General features: G+C 44.3%; 2 protein-coding genes across 2 annotated transcripts in view; both read left to right on the forward strand.

The window, feature by feature from the left end:
* Positions 1-17836, forward strand: part of slc9a8 (solute carrier family 9 member 8) — a 31588-nt gene extending 13752 nt beyond the window's left edge. Inside the window, exons 8-16 of the mRNA XM_024385147.2 lie at positions 2163-2306; positions 5053-5191; positions 5313-5418; positions 5519-5635; positions 5867-5949; positions 10689-10800; positions 10911-11131; positions 15771-15917; positions 16154-17836. Coding sequence (XP_024240915.1) covers positions 2163-2306; positions 5053-5191; positions 5313-5418; positions 5519-5635; positions 5867-5949; positions 10689-10800; positions 10911-11131; positions 15771-15917; positions 16154-16267 — 1183 coding nt within the window. The 3' untranslated portion in view covers positions 16268-17836. The remainder of the gene's footprint in view (positions 1-2162; positions 2307-5052; positions 5192-5312; positions 5419-5518; positions 5636-5866; positions 5950-10688; positions 10801-10910; positions 11132-15770; positions 15918-16153) is intronic.
* LOC121840457 lies at positions 12298-15757 on the forward strand. Its single transcript, XM_042304081.1, has 2 exons — positions 12298-12489; positions 13408-15757. Exons 1-2 carry the CDS (start codon positions 12403-12405, stop codon positions 15571-15573), a joined length of 2253 nt encoding a protein of 750 aa, XP_042160015.1. The 5' UTR covers positions 12298-12402; the 3' UTR covers positions 15574-15757.
* Positions 17837-21172: the final 3336 nt, after the last annotated feature.

The following is a 21172-nucleotide window of genomic DNA, read 5'->3' on the forward strand; positions in this document are numbered from 1 at the left end:
AGTACATCAGGAGACGTGGAGGAGGCTGTAGGAGAGCACTGTCAGAGCCCTGCAAAAGGACCTCCAGCAGACCACAAATGTGCATGTGTCTGCTCAAACGGTCAGAAACAGACTCCATGAGGGTGGTATGAGGGCCCGACATCCACAGTTGGGGGTTGTGCTTACAGCCCAACTGCTTACAGAACTGCAACGCTGCTGGGTTTTTCATGCTCTAGTTTCCTGTGTGTATCAAGAATGGTCCCAGCATCCCTGTGGAATGCTTTTGACACTTTGAAATGTCTCTGCCCAGACGAATTGAGGCTGTTCAGCGGCATAGCTGGAGCCCTGAGCTGGATATAATTTTATTTGTGATAATTTATTATAGATGGTTAACAGTGGCGCACCCTCCCTCAAACTCCGGTATACATACAACACTCAAGCCTAGTAGCTACAGTGTCATCACGTAACAATAGTGTATCCTTTCATAGAAAGAGCAGATATTTTCCTCTTCACATTTGATTTATTTCACCTTAATTTAACCAGGTAGGCCAGCTGAGAACAAGTTCTCATTTCCAGCTGCGACCTGGACAAGATAAAGCATAGCGGTGTGACAAATGCAACACAGAGTTACTCATAAACAAACAGTCAATAACAGAAAATACATTTAAAAAGGAAGAATCTATGTACAGTGTGTGCAAATGTAGGGAGGTAGGCAATAAATAGCCCGCAGAGGCTAAAATAATTACAGCTTAGCATTAATACTGGAGTGATATATGTGCAGATGATGACGTGCAAGTATAGATACTGGGGTGCAAGAGGGTAAGTAGTATGGGGATGAGGTAGTTGGGTGTGCTATTTACAGATTGGCTGTGTACAGGTACAGTGATCGGTAAGCTGCTCTGACAGCTTATGCTTCAATTTAGAGAGAGAGACAAAATATTTTTGCAATTCGTTCCAGTCTTTGGCAGCAGAGAACTGTAAGGAAAGGCGGCCAAAGTAAGTGTTGGCTTTGGGGAAGATCAGTGAAATATACCTGATGGTGCGTGTGCTACAGGTGGGTGTTGCTATGGTGGCCAGTGAGCTGAGATAAGGCGGGCTTTGCCTAGCAAAGACTTATAGATGACCTGGAGCCAGTGGGTTTGGTGACGGATATGTAGTGAGGGCCAGTCAACGAGAGCATACAGGTCGCAGTGTTGGGTTGTATATGGGGCTTTGGTGATAAAACGGATGGCACTGTGATAGACTACATCCAGTTTGCTGAGTAGAGTGTTGGAGGCTATTTTGTAAATGACATCACCAAAGTCAAGGATCGGTAGGATAGTCAGTTTTACGAGGGTATGTTTGGCACCATTAGTGAAGGAGGCTTTGTTGAGAAATAGGAAGCCGATTCTAGATCTAATTTTGGATTGGAGATGCTTAATGTGAGTCTGGACGGAAAGTTTGCAGTCTAACCAAACACCTAGGGATTTGTCGTTGTCCAAATATTCTAGGTCAGAACCGTCCAGAGTAATGATGTTAGTCGGGCAGGAGGGTGGGGGCAGCAATCGGTTGAAGAGCATGCACTTGGTTTTCCTAGCATTTAAAAGCAGTTGGAGGCCACAGAAGGAGTGTTGTATTGATTTGAAGCTCGTTTTGGAGGTTTGTTAGCACAGTGTCCAAAGAAGGGCCAGATGTATAGAGAATGGTGTTGTCTGCATAGAGGTGGATCAGAGAATCACCAGCAGCAAGAGCGACATCATTGATATATATATATACAGAGAAAAGAGTCGGCCCGAGAATTGAGCCCTGTGGCACCCCCATAGAGAATGCCAGAGGTCCAGACAACAGGCACGATATGACACACTGAACTCTATCTGAGAAGTAGTTGGTGAACCAGGCGAGGCAGACATTTTGAGAAGCCCGGGCTGAGCATATTTCCAAAGGAGGGCAGCAGCTTTAAGATGAGGAAGTGGTGTGTTTGAAGGTTCACCCAATGTCTCTGTAGTCACATGCTGTGGAGTGTGTGTATTTTCAGTAGTCAGTCTGTTTTCGTGAGTCACTTTCTGCCTTTCTATCTATATGTTTTCACTGACTGTGTTATCTACCCTTTTCCTACTGTTTTTAACCATGATTTAAACAGCCTGTAAAATAATTGCAAGTCCAAAGCTTTGTCCAACAAATTCTTGTCCCTCTCCCTCCTGAAGCTTTGCGTTTGGTTCTCTGATCTCGGCTGTGGACCCCGTAGCAACCATCGCCATCTTCAATGCCCTCAACGTGGACCCTGTCCTCAACATGCTGGTGTTTGGAGAGAGCATCCTCAACGATGCTGTCTCTATCGTACTCACCAAGTACGTACTCCTCCTCCTCACCCCCCCTTTCCTCTTCCTCATAATGTTTTATCAAGGCACTAGATTTGTATCAAGGCACTATATGTACATCTTCTGGTGAAGGCCAGTATAATGTGTGTAATTCTTAGTCCGTGCACTCGCCCTTTGTCCCTGTGTAATTCTAAATGTCAGATGAGCTACCATGCCTTGGAGTTGGTACCTCCCTTTTGCGGCTATAAAAGCCTCTTCTATTCTGGGAAGGATTTACACTAGATGTTGGAACATTATTGCAGGGACTTGCTTCTTTTCAGCCACTAAAGCATTAGTGAGGTCGGCTACTGATATTGGGTGATTAGGCCTGACTCGCAGTCAGCGTTCAAATTCGTCCCAAAAGTGTGCGAAGGGTTTTGAGGTCAGGGCTCTGTGTAGGCCAGTCAGGTTTTTCCACACCGATCTCAACAAACCATTTCTGTATGGACCTTGCTTTGTGCACTGGGGCATTGTCATGCTGAAACAGGAAAGGGCCCTCCCCAAACTGTTGCCACTAAGTTGGAAACAAAGAATAATCTGGAATGTCATGGAATGCTGTAGCATTAAGTTGTCTCTTTACTGGAACTAAGGGGCCTAGCCCGAACCATGAAAAACAGCCTTTCCTCCACCAAGCGTTACAGTTGGTACTATGGATTGGGGCAGGTAGCTTTCTCCTGGCATCCGCCAAACCCAGATTCCTCTATCGGACTGCCAGATATTGAGGTGTGAATCATCACTCCAGAGAGTGTTTCCACTCCTACAGAGTCCAATGGCAGCGAGCTTTACACCAGCTAACGCTTTTCATTGTGCATGATGATCTGAGGCTTGTGTGCGGCTGCTCGGCCATGGAAACCCATTTCATGAAGGCCCTGAAGAACAGTTTGTGTGCTGAAGTTGCTTCTGAAGGTAGTTTGGAAATTGAGTGTTGCAACCGAGGACAGATGATTTTTACGAGCTACATGCTTCAGCTCTCAGTGGTCCCGTTCTGTTAGCTTTTGTGGCCTACAACTTTGTGGCTGAGCAGCTGTTGCTCCTAGATATTCCACTTCACAATAACATCGCTTACAGTTGACCAGGGCAGCTCTAGCAGGGCAGAAATTTGACAAACTGACTTATTGGAAAGCTGGCTTCCTATGACGGTGCCATGTTGAAAGTCACTGAGCTCTTCAGTAAGGCTAGTCTACTGACAATCTCTCTCTGTCCTGGTGCTCTCGCGTGTTGCCTCGCCTGTATACATTAAATGAACCCATGCACAGTTGGCCACTGATAGCGGGTGTTACCCACTTATGGGAACACCTTCCTAGAGCGCCGCAGACCACGCCTTGACTTGGGAGGACGATGACATCACAGATTAACATCAGATGAACTCCTTGAATGCCCTACTGCTTGAAGTTTGCAGTTCAATGTGCACTTTGCACTGTTTCTCTAGAGTTAAATCTGATCAAGCCTGAACTGTGCGATGTAGTAGGGCGTTGTAGTTTCCAACAGGCCAATATTCTACGTAGTTTAGTGTAGAAAATGTGGTAATTGACTACAATGACCAACTTTGTATGGTCTTTGTTTCTTTTATGCCTACTACACTAGGTTGTAGCTTTGGGTGTTGCAGACACTGAGAGTGATGAGACAGAAGAGGGATAGAGAGCAGTTGCTACTGTATCTCTACCTGAAAATGCATGATCTAAGAGTGAGTGATAGTTGGTATCCAGCAGTCCTAAAAATATGCCTTATTTACTTTGAAGAACTACAAAATAGTGATTTTGTCAGACAGCGTAGGCAGCAGCTCTGTAGAGATGAGATGACTTGAAATTAAATAATAAAGTCCTCAAATAAAACAAATGTAATAAAAACCTGAAATATTTTGGTAAGGTAATGTCAATAAGTGATAAGCAGTAATGGGCTGTCACTACCATCATGGGCCTTGTATTCAGTTTTTAAATTCTGTGTTACAACGTTCAACCCATATAATGCGGAGTGCATTTAATGTAAAAACTAAATAAATAAATATATGTATTTGTTTTTATGATCTAACTAAAACCGAACCGACCTCCAAAAGCACTAGAGTTCTCAGAGAATGACCTTGTTTGTATTCATACATCAGATATACTGTGTTCCTTGTGTCATCTTTGACTGGCTAGGTCACAGGAAAATACTTGTCACGTCTCCGATGTGTACAGAGCAGTCTGATAACCCTGTGTTGGGAGAACAGGTTCTCACACAGACGGGCAGGAAGACACACACATACACTTGTGCACATTGCAGATAGTAGATTGAGAGAAGGTTAAACATTTTGTTTTAGTGATGCAACGTGACTGCCCTCTTGGGTGACATCATATTAGTGCATGAATGAATGAATGAATGAAAAATTTTATTTTCGTGTGAAATCGCCAATTGGCAACCCATCCCTTAATTGGTATTGGTATTTAATTGACACATAAGCAAACATTAATACAATTCACTATGGTAATTAAATAAAAACAATTCTTCCGGTGTTATCTGCATTGCGCATCGCATATGGAGTGAAAAAAAACCTGCATGTTGGATGAGTTACACACTGGCCTTCTGGCAAAATAAAAAGCATATACACTTGCAGAGTCTTTTAGGTCAAATGGGTTATGTATTCCCTCCCCAAGGTAATCTATTATAATATATTATATTTCCCAAGTAATTATAGACTAACACTCTATACCTAACATCACCATGATGTATTCTTTTCCCTCTTTGTCATTGTGTCGTTCAGTACAGCCGAGGGCTTTGCCCGGGATGATAACTCCATGGTAACGGGCTGGGAGACATTCCTCCAGGCGTTGGGATACTTCCTCAAGATGTTCTTCGGTTCCGCTGCCCTCGGAACCCTCACCGGACTCATATCTGCCATTGTATCTTCTCTGTGTGTGATTGAGTGTTTTGTGTAGTATGTTGATAAAATTCCCATTTAACATGTTCATACACCTTGTAAACACGAGCCTGTTACTGTTTTACCCTTGACCCCTGTGCCAGTTCCTGAAACACTTTGACCTGAGGAAGACTCCGTCTTTAGAGTTTGGCATGATGATCATCTTTGCCTACCTGCCCTACGGCCTGGCAGAGGGCATTAAACTCTCTGGTGAGTCCTCTCGTGTGTAATATCAAGCACACAATGGAATGTCATGAATGTTTCTATGCATTTGCTACCCTCTCGTTCACCCCTCTATCTCTCTGTGCAGGTATCATGTCTATCCTGTTTTCGGGGATCGTGATGTCACACTACACCCATCACAACCTGTCTCCTGTCACTCAGATCCTAATGCAGCAGACCCTCCGCTCGGTGGCCTTCATGTGTGGTTAGCACTTGTCTTTCTGCCTCACAAGTCCTTTCCCCCATATCCTGTTGTAAAAAACAATGACTTGTTTTATTTATTTTTAACCAGGTAAGACCCATTGAGGTTAAAAAACTATTTTTCGAGGGCAGCCTGGCAAGAAGGCAAAACAGGGAAATAGCAACGTGTACATAAAATATTACAAATACGAAATACACACAAGACAGTGTCACAAGTTTGTTTTCTTCTCCACAGAGACTTGTGTGTTTGCTTTCCTGGGTCTCTCCATCTTCAGCTTCCCTCACAAGTTTGAGCTTTCCTTCGTCATCTGGTGTATAGTAAGTACTCCCAGCCTGTAGTGACCAGGTATAGCCTAGCATTAGTACCAACCTGTAGTGACCAGGCATAGCCTAGCATTACTACCAACCTGTAGTGACCAGGTATAGCCTAGCATTACTACCAACCTGTAGTGACCTGGTATAGCCTAGCATTACTACCAACCTGTAGTGACCTGGTATAGCCTAGCATTACTACCAACCTGTAGTGACCAGGTATAGCCTAGCATTACTACCAACCTGTAGTGACCTGGTATAGCCTAGCATTACTACCAACCTGTAGTGACCGGGCATAGCCTAGCATTACTACCAACCTGTAGTGACCGGGTATAGCCTAGCATTACTACCAACCTGTAGTGACCAGGTATAGCCTAGCATTACTACCAACCTGTAGTGACCAGGCATAGCCTAGCATTACTACCAACCTGTAGTGACCAGGTATAGCCTAGCATTACTACCAACCTGTAGTGACCAGGTATAGCCTAGCATTTACTACCAACCTGTAGTGACCTGGTATAGCCTAGCATTTACTACCAACCTGTAGTGACCTGGCATAGCCTAGCATTACTACCAACCTGTAGTGACCGGGCATAGCCTAGCATTACTACCAATGTGTAGTGACCAGGTATAGCCTAGCATTACTACCAACGTGTAGTGACCAGGTATAGCCTAGCATTACTACCAACGTGTAGTGACCAGGCATAGCCTAGCATTACTACCAACCTGTAGTGACCGGGCATAGCCTAGCATTACTACCAACCTGTAGTGACCAGGTATAGCCTAGCATTACTACCAACCTGTAGTGACCGGGTATAGCCTAGCATTACTACCAACCTGTAGTGACCGGGCATAGCCTAGCATTACTACCAACGTGTAGTGACCAGGCATAGCCTAGCATTACTACCAACCTGTAGTGACCGGGCATAGCCTAGCATTACTACCAACCTGTAGTGACCGGGTATAGCCTAGCATTACTACCAACCTGTAGTGACCTGGTATAGCCTAGCATTACTACCAACCTGTAGTGACCAGGTATAGCCTAGCATTACTACCAACCTGTAGTGACCAGGCATAGCCTAGCATTACTACCAACCTGTAGTGACCAGGTATAGCCTAGCATTACTACCAACCTGTAGTGACCAGGTATAGCCTAGCATTACTACCAACCTGTAGTGACCAGGTATAGCCTAGCATTACTACCAACCTGTAGTGACCAGGTATAGCCTAGCATTACTACCAACGTGTAGTGACCAGGTATAGCCTAGCATTAGTTCCAACCTGTAGTGACCTGGTATAGCCTAGCATTACTACCAACCTGTAGTGACCTGGTATAGCCTAGCATTACTACCAACCTGTAGTGACCAGGTATAGCCTAGCATTACTACCAACCTGTAGTGACCAGGCATAGCCTAGCATTACTACCAACCTGTAGTGACCAGGCATAGCCTAGCATTACTACCAACCTGTAGTGACCAGGTATAGCCTAGCATTACTACCAATCTGTAGTGACCAGGTATAGCCTAGCCTTACTACCAATCTGTAGTGACCAGGTATAGCCTAGCCTTACTACCAATCTGTAGTGACCAGGTATAGCCTAGCATTACTACCAACCTGTAGTGACCAGGCATAGCCTAGCATTACTACCAACCTGTAGTGACCAGGCATAGCCTAGCATTACTACCAACCTGTAGTGACCTGGTATAGCCTAGCATTACTACCAACCTGTAGTGACCTGGTATAGCCTAGCATTACTACCAACCTGTAGTGACCTGGTATAGCCTAGCATTACTACCAACCTGTAGTGACCTGGTATAGCCTAGCATTGCTACCAACCTGTAGTTACCTGGTATAGCCGAGCATTGTTCCCACACAGAGAAACACAAAATTTAACTTTTCCCCGTTAACACTATCAACGTTTCCCTTTACTGTGGGAGTTGTGATCGAATCAACACAATATTAGCCACTTTCAATGCAACTTACCGAAACTGACTATGCAATACTCAGTGTGCAAAAATAACTATGCAAGAGATATTGTTGTTGACAGAACTCATCAGAGTAGGATTTTATTGCATTTACAGGCACACCTCAGGCCCAGTGCGCCATAACCAATCAGAGCTGCAGTAGGCCTATATGCAAATTCACCGTTGCCGTATATGTATCTGTGCCATTCACTTTGAACTGGACTGTTTTTTACAGCATGGGTGGTCGTGAGTAGATGCGCTTGTTTTGAGATCCAAGCGAGAGCCTCATGTTGGAACATGTGAACATATGTACATTTGTTCATATCCTTTGCTCGTTTGTGGGTTATTAACCCAGTTATGGGTAATTTGTTGTCAGCAATGGGGGAGTTATTGCTTCCTACAAGAGCACAAAACATGTGCATTTCTAGACCTCTTTGAAAAGGGACTTAGGTAAAAAAAAAAAAAAGAAGCTTTTTTTGTCTAAATGGGCAGTGTTATATTTTGATAGGCTTGAATAAGCTAAGTAGCCAAAGGTCAGAGGGTAGCATAATGATTCTCTGTAATAATGGTATGGGAATAATGATGTATTTTATTTTGTAAAGTGGTTTCTTGCATCAAACACATTTTCAGTCACCTGCTTGTCTGAAGGTTAATGGGTTAATGTCAAGCCCTGCATTTAAGTCTCATGGAGTGTAGGCCTACATTGAACTGCACAAATTGGCTGCTACTGTAGGCTGAACAGCTACTTCCATGTTAAAATGTTATGGGATGCATTTTCTGTTGTTTTTGATGGTAGTCCACTCTGGTAGGCCTACATTATGATCAAATAGCTACAGAAGCCTACTTGCCACTGTTAAAACAAATTTAAAGCGGGTATAGCCTCAGTGTTCACAGTAAACACACAACAGAATTTTCACAACTTTCAAGTTTGCACTCAGCAGACCTGAAATTCGCTCATTGATGAGGAACATTTCCACCTAGTGTTAGCATTCTATACTACAACGGGTTGAGCCGAGATGTGGACATAAGGGTAGGGTTGGGGTTTAACCAGGATGAGGACATGAGGTTAGGGGTTTAACCAGGATGTGGACATGAAGCTAGGGGTAGATGTTAGGGGTTTAACCAGGATGTGGACATGAAGCTAGGGGTAGAGGTTAGGGGTTTAACGAGGATGAGAACGTGAAGCTAGGGGTAGAGGTTAGGGGTTTAACGAGGATGAGGACGTGAAGCTAGGGGTTTAACGAGGATGTGGACATGAAGCTAGGGGTAGAGGTTAGGTGTTTACCAGGATGAGGACATGAAGCTAGGGGTAGAGGTTAGGGGTTTAACGAGGATGAGGACATGAAGCTAGGGGTAGAGGTTAGGGGTTTAACGAGGATGAGGACGTGAAGCTAGGGGTTTAACGAGGATGAGGACGTGAAGCTAGGGGTTTAACGAGGATGAGGACGTGAAGCTAGGGGTAGAGGTTAGGGGTTTAACGAGGATGAGGACATGAAGCTAGGGGTTTAACGAGGATGAGGACGTGAAGCTAGGGGTAGAGGTTAGGGGTTTAACGAGGATGAGGCCATGAAGCTAGGGGTAGAGGTTAGGGGTTTAACGAGGATGAGGCCATGAAGCTAGGGGTAGAGGTTAGGGGTTTAACGAGGATGAGGACATGAAGCTAGGGGTAGAGGTTAGGGGTTTAACGAGGATGAGGACGTGAAGCTAGGGGTTTACCAGGATGAGGACATGAAGCTAGGGGTAGAGGTTAGGGGTTTAACGAGGATGAGGACATGAAGCTAGGGGTAGAGGTTAGGGGTTTAACGAGGATGAGGCCATGAAGCTAGGGATAGAGGTTAGGGGTTTAACGAGGATGAGGCCATGAAGCTAGGGGTAGAGGTTAGGGGTTTAACAAGGATGAGGACGTGAAGCTAGGGGTAGAGGTTAGGGGTTTAACGAGGATGAGGACGTGAAGCTAGGGGTTTAACGAGGATGAGGACGTGAAGCTAGGGGTAGAGGTTAGGGGTTTAACGAGGATGAGGACATGAAGCTAGGGGTTTAACGAGGATGAGGATGTGAAGCTAGGGGTAGAGGTTAGGGGGTTTAACGAGAATGTGGACGTGAAGCTAGGGGTAGAGGTTAGGGGTTTAACGAGGATGAGGACGTGAAGCTAGGGGTAGAGGTTAGGGGTTTAACTAGGATGAGGACGTGAAGCTAGGGGTTTAACGAGGATGAGGACGTGAAGCTAGGGGTAGAGGTTAGGGGTTTAACTAGGATGAGGACGTGAAGCTAGGGGTAGAGGTTAGGGGTTTAACGAGGATGAGGACGTGAAGCTAGGGGTAGAGGTTAGGGGTTTAACTAGGATGAGGACATGAAGCTAGGGGTAGAGGTTAGGGGTTTAACGAGGATGAGGACATATAGCTAGGGGTAGAGGTTAGGGGTTTAACGAGGATGAGGACATGAAGCTAGGGGTAGAGGTTAGGGGTTTAACGAGGATGAGGACGTGAAGCTAGGGGTAGAGGTTAGGGGTTTAACTAGGATGAGGACATGAAGCTAGGGGTAGAGGTTAGGGGTTTAACGAGGATGAGGACATGAAGCTAGGGGTAGAGGTTAGGGGGTTTAACGAGGATGAGGACATGAAGCTAGGGGTAGAGGTTAGGGGTTTAACGAGGATGAGGACGTGAAGCTAGGGGTAGAGGTTAGGGGTTTAACGAGGATGAGGACATGAAGCTAGGGGTAGACGGTAGGGTGAAGGTCAAAGGTTACTGTTTGTGCTGAGTTTTGTATTCCACCTCTTTCCAGGTGTTGGTATTAGTAGGTCGGGCCGTGAACATTTTCCCGCTCTCCTACCTGCTCAACTTCTTCAGAGATCACAAGATCACGCCCAAGATGATGTTCATCATGTGGTTTAGTGGTAAGTAGAGCATTTCTTCACTACTCTAATACACCTCCCTCGGTTTGGCTCTACTGTCCATCCCTCTCTCCCCTTGTCTCGCTCCATCCCTCACTCCTTTCCTCTGTTAGGTCTGAGAGGTGCCATCCCCTATGCCCTGAGCCTTCATCTTGGTCTAGAGCCAATAGAGAAGCGCCAATTGATTGGCACCACCACCATCATCATTGTCCTCTTCACCATCCTCCTCCTCGGCAGTGGGACCATGCCCCTCATTCGCATCATGGACAACGAGGAGAGCCAATCCCGACGCAAGAGCAAGAAGGACATCAACCTCAGCAAGACTGAGAAAATGGTAAAAAAAAAAAAATCCTGTCAGTGATTTACCCTAGTTCATGTAGACATACACAAGCAGACAGATGTTAATGAACACACCAGCAATCTCTTTCTGGTAAAGAGGTATCTTGTGGTGTTGCCTCTATTACTTTCTTGCTAATTCTAAACCCAACAATACAGTAATCAGTACCAATGTAATACTAAAAATAACATAAGGTAGAACAAAAACACAAATAAGAACAGGAGAAAGTAAGAAGCTATATACAGGGTCAGTTCCAGTATCATATTTACAATGTGCAGGGATACTGGAGTGGTAGAAGTAGATACTGTTGTACATATAGTGTATGTGGACACACCTTCAAATTAGTGGCTTCGGCTATTTCAGCCACACCCGTGTATAAAACCGAGCACTCAGCCGTACAACCTCCATAGACAAACATTGGCAGTAGAATGGCCTTACTGAAGAGCTCAGTGATTTTCAACGTGACACAGTCGGTGGATGCCACCTTTCCAACAAGTCAGTTTGTCAAATTTCTGCCCTGCCCTGGTCAGCTGTAAGTGCTGTTATTGTGAAGTGGAAACATCTAGGAGCAACTTCGGCTCAGCAACGAACTGGTAGGCCACACAAGCTGACAGAACGGGACTGCAGAGTGTTGAAGCACATAGCGTGTAAAAATTCTGTCCTTGGTTGCAACACTAACTACCGAGTTCCAAACTGCCTCTGGAGGCAATGTCAGCACAAGAACTGTTTGTCGGGAGCATCATGAAATGGATTTCCATGGCTGAGCAACCACACACAAGCCTAAGATCACCATGCGCAATGCAAAGCGTCATCTGGATTGGTGTAAAGCTCGCTGCCATTGGACTCTGTAGGAGTGGAAACGCTTTCTCTGGAGTGATGACTCGCACTTCACCATCTGGCAGTCCGATAGAGGAGTCTAGGTTTGGCGAATGCCAGGAGAACTCTACCTGCCCGACTGCATAGTGCCAACTGTAAAGTTTGGTGGAGGAGGAATAATGTTCTGGTGTTGTTTTTCATGGTTTGGGCTAGGCCTCTTAGTTCCAGTGAAGGGAAATCGTAACACTACAGCATACAATGACATTACAGACGATTCTGTGTTTCCAACTTTGTTGCAACAGTTTGGGGAAGGCCCTTTCCTGTTTCAGCATGACGTGTTGGAGTGTGAGTGTTTAGAGTCCTGTCATTTCAGTGTTGTGGTGTTGCCTCTCCTCTCGTATGGCGTCAGTCATTTCTTGTTGTCTGTGTTGTGGTGTTGCCTCTCCTCTCGTATGGCGTCAGTCATTTCTTGTTGTCTGTGTTGTGGTGTTGCCTCTCCTCTCGTATGGCGTCAGTCATTTCTTGTTGTCTGTGTTGTGGTGTTGCCTCTCCTCTCGTATGGCGTCAGTCATTTCTTGTTGTCTGTGTTGTGGTGTTGCCTCTCCTCTCGTATGGCGTCAGTCATTTCTTGTCTATGTTGTGGTGTTGCCTCTCCTCTCGTATGGCGTCAGTCATTTCTTGTCTATGTTGTGGCGTTGCCTCTCCTCTCGTATGGCGTCGGTCATTTCTTGTCTGTGTTGTGGTGTTGCCTCTCCTCTCGTATGGCGTCAGTCATTTCTTGTTGTCTGTGTTGTGGTGTTGCCTCTCCTCTCGTATGGCGTCAGTCACTTCTTGTCTGTGTTGTGGTGTTGCCTCTCCTCTCGTATGGCGTCGGTCATTTCTTGTCTATGTTGTGGTGTTGCCTCTCCTCTCGTATGGCGTCAGTCATTTCTTGTTGTCTGTGTTGTGGTGTTGCCTCTCCTCTCGTATGGCGTCGGTCATTTCTTGTTGTCTGTGTTGTGGTGTTGCCTCTCCTCTCGTATGGCGTCGGTCATTTCTTGTTGTCTGTGTTGTGGTGTTGCCTCTCCTCTCGTATGGCGTCAGTCATTTCTTGTTGTCTGTGTTGTGGTGTTGCCTCTCCTCTCGTATGGCGTCAGTCACTTCTTGTCTGTGTTGTGGTGTTGCCTCTCCTCTCGTATGGCGTCGGTCATTTCTTGTCTATGTTGTGGTGTTGCCTCTCCTCTCGTATGGCGTCAGTCATTTCTTGTTGTCTGTGTTGTGGTGTTGCCTCTCCTCTCGTATGGCGTCAGTCACTTCTTGTCTGTGTTGTGGTGTTGCCTCTCCTCTCGTATGGCGTCGGTCATTTCTTGTCTATGTTGTGGTGTTGCCTCTCCTCTCGTATGGCGTCAGTCATTTCTTGTTGTGGTGTTGCCTCTCCTCTCGTATGGCGTCGGTCATTTCTTGTTGTCTGTGTTGTGGTGTTGCCTCTCCTCTCGTATGGCGTCGGTCATTTCTTGTTGTCTGTGTTGTGGTGTTGCCTCTCCTCTCGTATGGCGTCAGTCATTTCTTGTCTGTGTTGTGGTTTGCCTCTCCTCTCGTATGGCGTCAGTCATTTCTTGTTGTCTGTGTTGTGGTGTTGCCTCTCCTCTCGTATGGTGTCAGTCATTTCTTGTTGTCTGTGTTGTGGTGTTGCCTCTCCTCTCGTATGGCGTCAGTCATTTCTTGTTGTCTGTGTTGTGGTGTTGCCTCTCCTCTCGTATGGTGTCAGTCATTTCTTGTTGTCTGTGTTGTGGTGTTGCCTCTCCTCTCGTATGGCGTCAGTCACTTCTTGTCTGTGTTGTGGTGTTGCCTCTCCTCTCGTATGGCGTCAGTCATTTCTTGTCTGTGTTGTGGTGTTGCCTCTCCTCTCGTATGGCGTCAGTCATTTCTTGTTGTCTGTGTTGTGGTGTTGCCTCTCCTCTCGTATGGCGTCAGTCATTTCTTGTTGTCTGTGTTGTGGTGTTGCCTCTCCTCTCGTATGGCGTCAGTCATTTCTTGTTGTCTGTGTTGTGGTGTTGCCTCTCCTCTCGTATGGCGTCAGTCATTTCTTGTTGTCTGTGTTGTGGTGTTGCCTCTCCTCTCGTATGGCGTCAGTCATTTCTTGTTGTCTGTGTTGTGGTGTTGCCTCTCCTCTCGTATGGCGTCAGTCATTTCTTGTTGTCTGTGTTGTGGTGTTGCCTCTCCTCTCGTATGGCATCAGTCATTTCTTGTTGTCTGTGTTGTGGTGTTGCCTCTCCTCTCGTATGGCGTCAGTCATTTCTTGTTGTCTGTGTTGTGGTGTTGCCTCTCCTCTCGTATGGCGTCAGTCATTTTTTGTTGTCTGTGTTGTGGTGTTGCCTCTCCTCTCGTATGGCGTCAGTCATTTCTTGTTGTCTGTGTTGTGGTGTTGCCTCTCCTCTCGTATGGCGTCGGTCATTTCTTGTCTATGTTGTGGTGTTGCCTCTCCTCTCGTATGGCGTCAGTCATTTCTTGTTGTCTGTGTTGTGGTGTTGCCTCTCCTCTCGTATGGCGTCAGTCATTTCTTGTTGTCTGTGTTGTGGTGTTGCCTCTCCTCTCGTATGGCGTCAGTCATTTCTTGTTGTCTGTGTTGTGGTGTTGCCTCTCCTCTCGTATGGCGTCGGTCATTTCTTGTTGTCTGTGTTGTGGTGTTGCCTCTCCTCTCGTATGGCGTCAGTCATTTCTTGTTGTCTGTGTTGTGGTGTTGCCTCTCCTCTCGTATGGCGTCAGTCATTTCTTGTTGTCTGTGTTGTGGTGTTGCCTCTCCTCTCGTATGGCGTCAGTCACTTCTTGTTGTCTGTGTTGTGGTGTTGCCTCTCCTCTCGTATGGCGTCAGTCATTTCTTGTTGTCTGTGTTGTGGTGTTGCCTCTCCTCTCGTATGGCGTCAGTCATTTCTTGTTGTCTGTGTTGTGGTGTTGCCTCTCCTCTCGTATGGCGTCAGTCATTTCTTGTTGTCTGTGTTGTGGTGTTGCCTCTCCTCTCGTATGGCGTCAGTCATTTCTTGTTGTCTGTGTTGTGGTGTTGCCTCTCCTCTCGTATGGCGTCAGTCACTTCTTGTCTGTGTTGTGGTGTTGCCTCCTCTCGTATGGCGTCAGTCACTTCTTGTTGTCTGTGTTGTGGTGTTGCCTCTCCTCTCGTATGGCGTCAGTCACTTCTTGTTGTCTGTGTTGTGGTGTTGCCTCTCTCGTATGGCGTCAGTCATTTCTTGTTGTCTGTGTTGTGGTGTTGCCTCTCCTCTCGTATGGCGTCAGTCATTTCTTGTTGTCTGTGTTGTGGTGTTGCCTCTCCTCTCGTATGGCGTCAGTCATTTCTTGTTGTCTGTGTTGTGGTGTTGCCTCTCCTCTCGTATGGCGTCAGTCACTTCTTGTTGTCTGTGTTGTGGTGTTGCCTCTCCTCTCGTATGGCGTCAGTCACTTCTTGTTGTCTGTGTTGTGGTGTTGCCTCTCCTCTCGTATGGCGTCAGTCATTTCTTGTTGTCTGTGTTGTGGTGTTGCCTCTCCTCTCGTATGGCGTCAGTCATTTCTTCTTGTCTGTGTTGTGGTGTTGCCTCTCCTCTCGTACGGCGTCAGTCACTTCCTGTTGTCTGTGTTGTGGTGTTGCTTCTTAATATGGCGTCAGTCCCTTCCTGTTGTCTCAGTGAGAGGAACACTTCAAAGGCCTCACACAAGCATCAGTCACAGACCAAAGGATGATTTTGTCAGCCTTTCTTCCTCCCTCAATCTCTTTCTCACTAGTTCATTCATCCCTCCGCTTTCCCCCTCTTTCTTGTCCCCCCCCTCCCTCCCTTCTCGTCCCTGTCCCCAGGGTAATGCCTTAGAGTTGGAGCACCTGTCTGAGTTGACAGAGGAGGAGTATGAGGCTCAGATCTTCCAGAGACGGGACCTGAAGGGCTTCATGTGGCTGGACGCTAAATACCTCAACCCATTCTTCACACGACGACTCACACAGGAGGTAACAGCCATTTCAACAGCAAGTGTGTGAGACATGTAATCCCACCTTGGTTTTAGCTGTGCCACTCTCCCTGACACCATGTTGTATTGGTGTATACACGTGCATGCACACATGTTCATATTGGATTCATAAGCACCCAGTCATATTAGTTTGAAAGATGCCTATATCTCCCTCGACTTTCTCAGATGTATTCTGTTGCTGTGAGTTTAAGTTTGTTTTCTCTGTGTGTGTTCCAGGACCTCCTGCATGGTCGGATCCAGATGAAAACTCTGACCAATAAGTGGTACGAGGAGGTCCGACAGGGCCCATCTGGTTCTGAGGACATTGAAGACGAGAATGAGCTACTCTGAACCCAACACACACGCACCTGAGTGTTGGTGAATGGGCAGGAAGATGAACAGAGCGTGTGTCCTGGATTCAGAGTGTATGAAAGGACAGGAGACTGCAGAGAGGAACGCTTGTGGAGGAAAACCACTTGTTTCTGTTTCTTCCTTGCATGTGTCACCTGTGTGTTCTTGACCACTAATGACTAGTTTCATTCTCTGTGGACGACACCACCCTGCAGCCCCCCCTCCCTCTTCACACCACTACCACTCCTCTACACTGGAGCACACTATTTGATTTGAGCCAATCCAAAATGCACTGTCTGTGATGTCTGACAAACCGGGTGAAACTGGGAACTGGCGATCACACATGAATTTGCCATTATACCATGTAATGATACTGAAATTGTTTTGACAATGAGGCTTTTCCATATGCCAACATGTTCCTACTCAGCTCTACACAGTAACTACAGATAAGATACATGGAACATTGATTGAATCGTGGCTAAAGGATAGTGGCCAAATTCTGGCCCTTGTGTGTCTATGTAGTTACATTTACTTTTTTCCAAGAAAACAGATTCCATGTAACTGCATTTTATTTGAGAGGCTTTGAGGACTAGGGATAGAAAAGCAGGTTGAAAGGAACTCCTGTGAAGAGAGTAGCCTCTAGCAAAGCAATATTGGAGTTACTGTTTAGTTCACCTTTCAATGTGCTTTTACATATGCTGATAACTGATGTTCTGGTAACACAATTTGAATGTTTGCTTTATAAACTACTTATAAGCATTATTGCAAGAATGATTTTTTTTGTGTATTATACCAGGTAATATAACATTATGTAGTTATGGTTATTTAATTATAATTGTGATAGTAGTTAAACAGTTTATAAGCAGGATCTTTAAGGTGATATCAGAGTGTTTTGTTTATCTTCATGTGACTCACTTTGATGGAGACAAGGCACCAATGAATGTCTGGGTGGCGGGGGGGGTTGAGTTTATATTTAATTTTATTTGTTGCTGGGATGAAGGCTTTTCTGTAAACTCTTGTTACACTGGGCATTGCTGAATAACACGATGATGATGATGATGATGTGGTATTTTTAATTTGAAAGAAATTGGCTTGGAGTTATACATAATACAAACATGGCTTGTCATGTGATTCATTCTTGGCTTTGGTTATTCCTCACGCCTATCCAACCCTCTCAGATCAACGTGAAGTGCCTAGCCGTAGGGGTGAGGGGTCGATTTGGAGTCTGGTAGTAATGTATAATGCAGGTTTGTTCAAAGATGTTTAATGTTCAAAGATACATCACTTTCTGAAAGTTAACATGATACATTTGACTTTGATCGTACACACACACATGCTCGCTCTGTCTCTGAGCAATCTTAAACTGCTAAAGTTTCCTATCCTATGACCCAAGTCACATAATCCGACCAATGATGATGGTTGCTTTTACGAGGACGACCCCAGGCATTACTCTGGGATTGGCATAAATCCAGTTTCTTTGATAATATTCATGGAAGGCAGAAGTTGTTGTATGTTCAGATATGTTTTTGTCAGTTTCATGCGAAGGAATATAAAAAAACCTACCTATTCTGTATGTTGCAATTCTAGATTTTTTTTAATTGCCCCAGGCAGGTTATGCCTGTAGATTCTGGGTCTACACATGTTATCTAGATGCTGCTTAATGACTACACATATCTAGATGCTGCTTAATGACTACACATATCTAGATTCTGCTTAATGACTACACATGTTATCTAGATGCTGCTTAATGACTACACATATCTAGATTCTGCTTAATGACTACACATATCTAGATTCTGCTTAATGACTACACATGTTATCTAGATGCTGCTTAATGACTACACATATCTAGATGCTGCTTAATGACTACACATGTTATCTAGATGCTGCTTAATGACTACACATATCTAGATGCTGCTTAATGACTACGCATATCTAGATGCTGCTTAATGACTACACATATCTAGATGCTGCTTAATGACTACACATATCTAGATGCTGCTTAATGACTACACATATCTAGATGCTGCTTAATGACTACACATGTTATCTAGATGCTGCTTAATGACTACACATATCTAGATGCTGCTTAATGACTACACATATCTAGATGCTGCTTAATGACCACATATCTAGATGCTGCTTAATGACTACACATATCTAAATGCTGCTTAATGACTACACATGTTATCTAGATTCTGCTTAACGACTACACATGTTATCTAGATGCTGCTTAACGACTACACGTTATCTGGATGCTGCTTAATGACTACACATGTTATCTAGATGCTGCTTAATGACTACACATGTTATCTACATGCTGCTTAATGACTACACATGTTATCTAGATGCTGCTTAATGACTACACGTTATCTGGATGCTGCTTAATGACTACACATGTTATCTAGATGCTGCCTAATGACTACACATGTTATCTAGATGCTGCTTAATGACTACACATGTTATCTAGATGCTGCTTAATGACTACACATGTTATCTAGATGCTGCTTAACGACTACACATGTTATCTAGATGCTGCTTAATGACTACACATGTTATCTAGATGCTGCTTAATGACTACACATATCTAGATGCTGCTTAATGACTACACATATCTAGATGCTGCTTAATGACTACACATGTTATCTAGATGCTGCTTAATGACTACACATGTTATCTAGATGCTGCTTAATGACTACACATGTTATCTAGATGCTGCTTAATGACTACACATATCTAGATGCTGCTTAATGACTACACATATCTAAATGCTGCTAAATGACTACACATCTAAATGCTGCTTAATGACTACACATGTTATCTAGATTCTGCTTAACGACTACACATGTTATCTAGATGCTGCTTAATGACTACACATGTTATCTAGATGCTGCTTAATGACTACACATATCTAGATGCTGCTTAATGACTACACATATCTAGATGCTGCTTAATGACTACACATGTTATCTAGATGCTGCTTAATGACTACACATGTTATCTAGATGCTGCTTAATGACTACACATATCTAGATGCTGCTTAATGACTACACATATCTAGATGCTGCTTAATGACTACACATATCTAGATGCTGCTTAATGACTACACATATCTAGATGCTGCTTAATGACTACACATATCTAGATGCTGCTTAATGACTACACATATCTAGATGCTGCTTAATGACTACACATATCTAGATGCTGCTTAATGACTACACATATCTAGATGCTGCTTAATGACTACACATATCTAGATGCTGCTTAATGACTACACATATCTAAATGCTGCTTAATGACTACACATCTAAATGCTGCTTAATGACTACACATGTTATCTAGATTCTGCTTAACGACTACACATGTTATCTAGATGCTGCTTAATGACTACACATGTTATCTAGATGCTGCTTAATGACTACACATATCTAGATGCTGCTTAATGACTACACATATCTAGATGCTGCTTAATGACTACACATATCTAGATGCTGCTTAATGACTACACATGTTATCTAGATGCTGCTTAATGACTACACATATCTAGATGCTGCTTAATGACTACACATATCTAGATGCTGCTTAATGACTACACATATCTAGATGCTGCTTAATGACTACACATATCTAAATGCTGCTTAATGACTACACATGTTATCTAGATTCTGCTTAACGACTACACATGTTATCTAGATGCTGCTTAACGACTACACGTTATCTGGATGCTGCTTAATGACTACACATGTTATCTAGATGCTGCTTAATGACTACACATGTTATCTACATGCTGCTTAATGACTACACATGTTATCTAGATGCTGCTTAATGACTACACATGTTATCTGGATGCTGCTTAATGACTACACATGTTATCTAGATGCTGCCTAATGACTACACATGTTATCTAGATGCTGCTTAATGACTACACATGTTATCTAGATGCTGCTTAATGACTACACATGTTAGATTGAGTCTTGTCTGCTCTCCCTCCATTCCCAGGCCAGGTTGTCTTGGTTAGCTACTAGTTTGCCTGAGGTGTGTTGCAATAATGAACACGTCCATTCTCGCTCCACCTCAACCTGACAGATGACATGCTATTAATATTGATGTAAGCTGGCTTTTAGTACAAGACGTCCATATGATTTATTGACCGTTTAAGGTAGTGGATGTTTCTCTGTCGTTATCTTGTTTTCTCCATACAGCAGCATGTACAGTACAGCAGCATGAACCAATTATCCCCAGTCTCTCCATAGAAGGTTAAAGAGTATCTTGACAGGATAACAGGGGGGTTCGCTTGGCACCCTAACTAAGCACAAGATCATTAGACTACTGAAATAGGTGAGAGTGTGGTCATGCTGTGTGTTTCTAAGCCTGACCCTGATTATAGGAAATGGCACACACCACCGGTCAGGTCAAACCTCATCTCAGGTTATTTTGAGCAGCTTCCACATCCAGAAAATGTGCTTAATCACATTATTCAAAGATCTGAACATCCCATTTAGTCCCACACTGGGATGATCAGTAGTTGTAGTAATCAGTTCTGACCGGTAGGGGGAGCTATGTCCACAGTTTATGTCCCAACATTGGGTTTTGAAGTGTGGTGTTACAGTAGTCACGTAAAGACATTCTGTAAAGCTTCTTTCAAGGCTTTCACTGTACTTTCAGAGGTGCTGTTTAAACTGTGTAAGATTAGTCAATCAAATGTACAGTGCCTAAGGAAAGTATTCAGACCCCTTGACTTTTTCCACATTTTCTTACGTTACAGCCTTATTCTATAATGGATTAAATAAGTGTTTCCCCTTATCAATATACACACACTACCCCATAATTACAAAGTGAAACATGATTTTTGAAAAATCTTATTTACATAAGTATTCAGACCCTTTTCAATGAGACTTGAAATTG

This window comes from Oncorhynchus tshawytscha, linkage group LG22 (assembly GCF_018296145.1).
Source record: "Oncorhynchus tshawytscha isolate Ot180627B linkage group LG22, Otsh_v2.0, whole genome shotgun sequence".
Classification (NCBI taxonomy): Eukaryota; Metazoa; Chordata; class Actinopteri; order Salmoniformes; family Salmonidae; genus Oncorhynchus; species Oncorhynchus tshawytscha.

Excerpts from the sequence above, each read along its gene's own strand:
- LOC121840457 (XM_042304081.1), top strand. The coding sequence starts at position 12,403 with ATGGCGTCAGTCATTTCTTGTTGTCTGTGTTGTGGTGTTGCCTCTCCT. Across the intron at positions 12,490-13,407 it reads TTCTTGTTGTCTGTGTTGTG|GTGTTGCCTCTCCTCTCGTA; the intron begins GTGTTGCCTCTC and ends GTCTGTGTTGTG.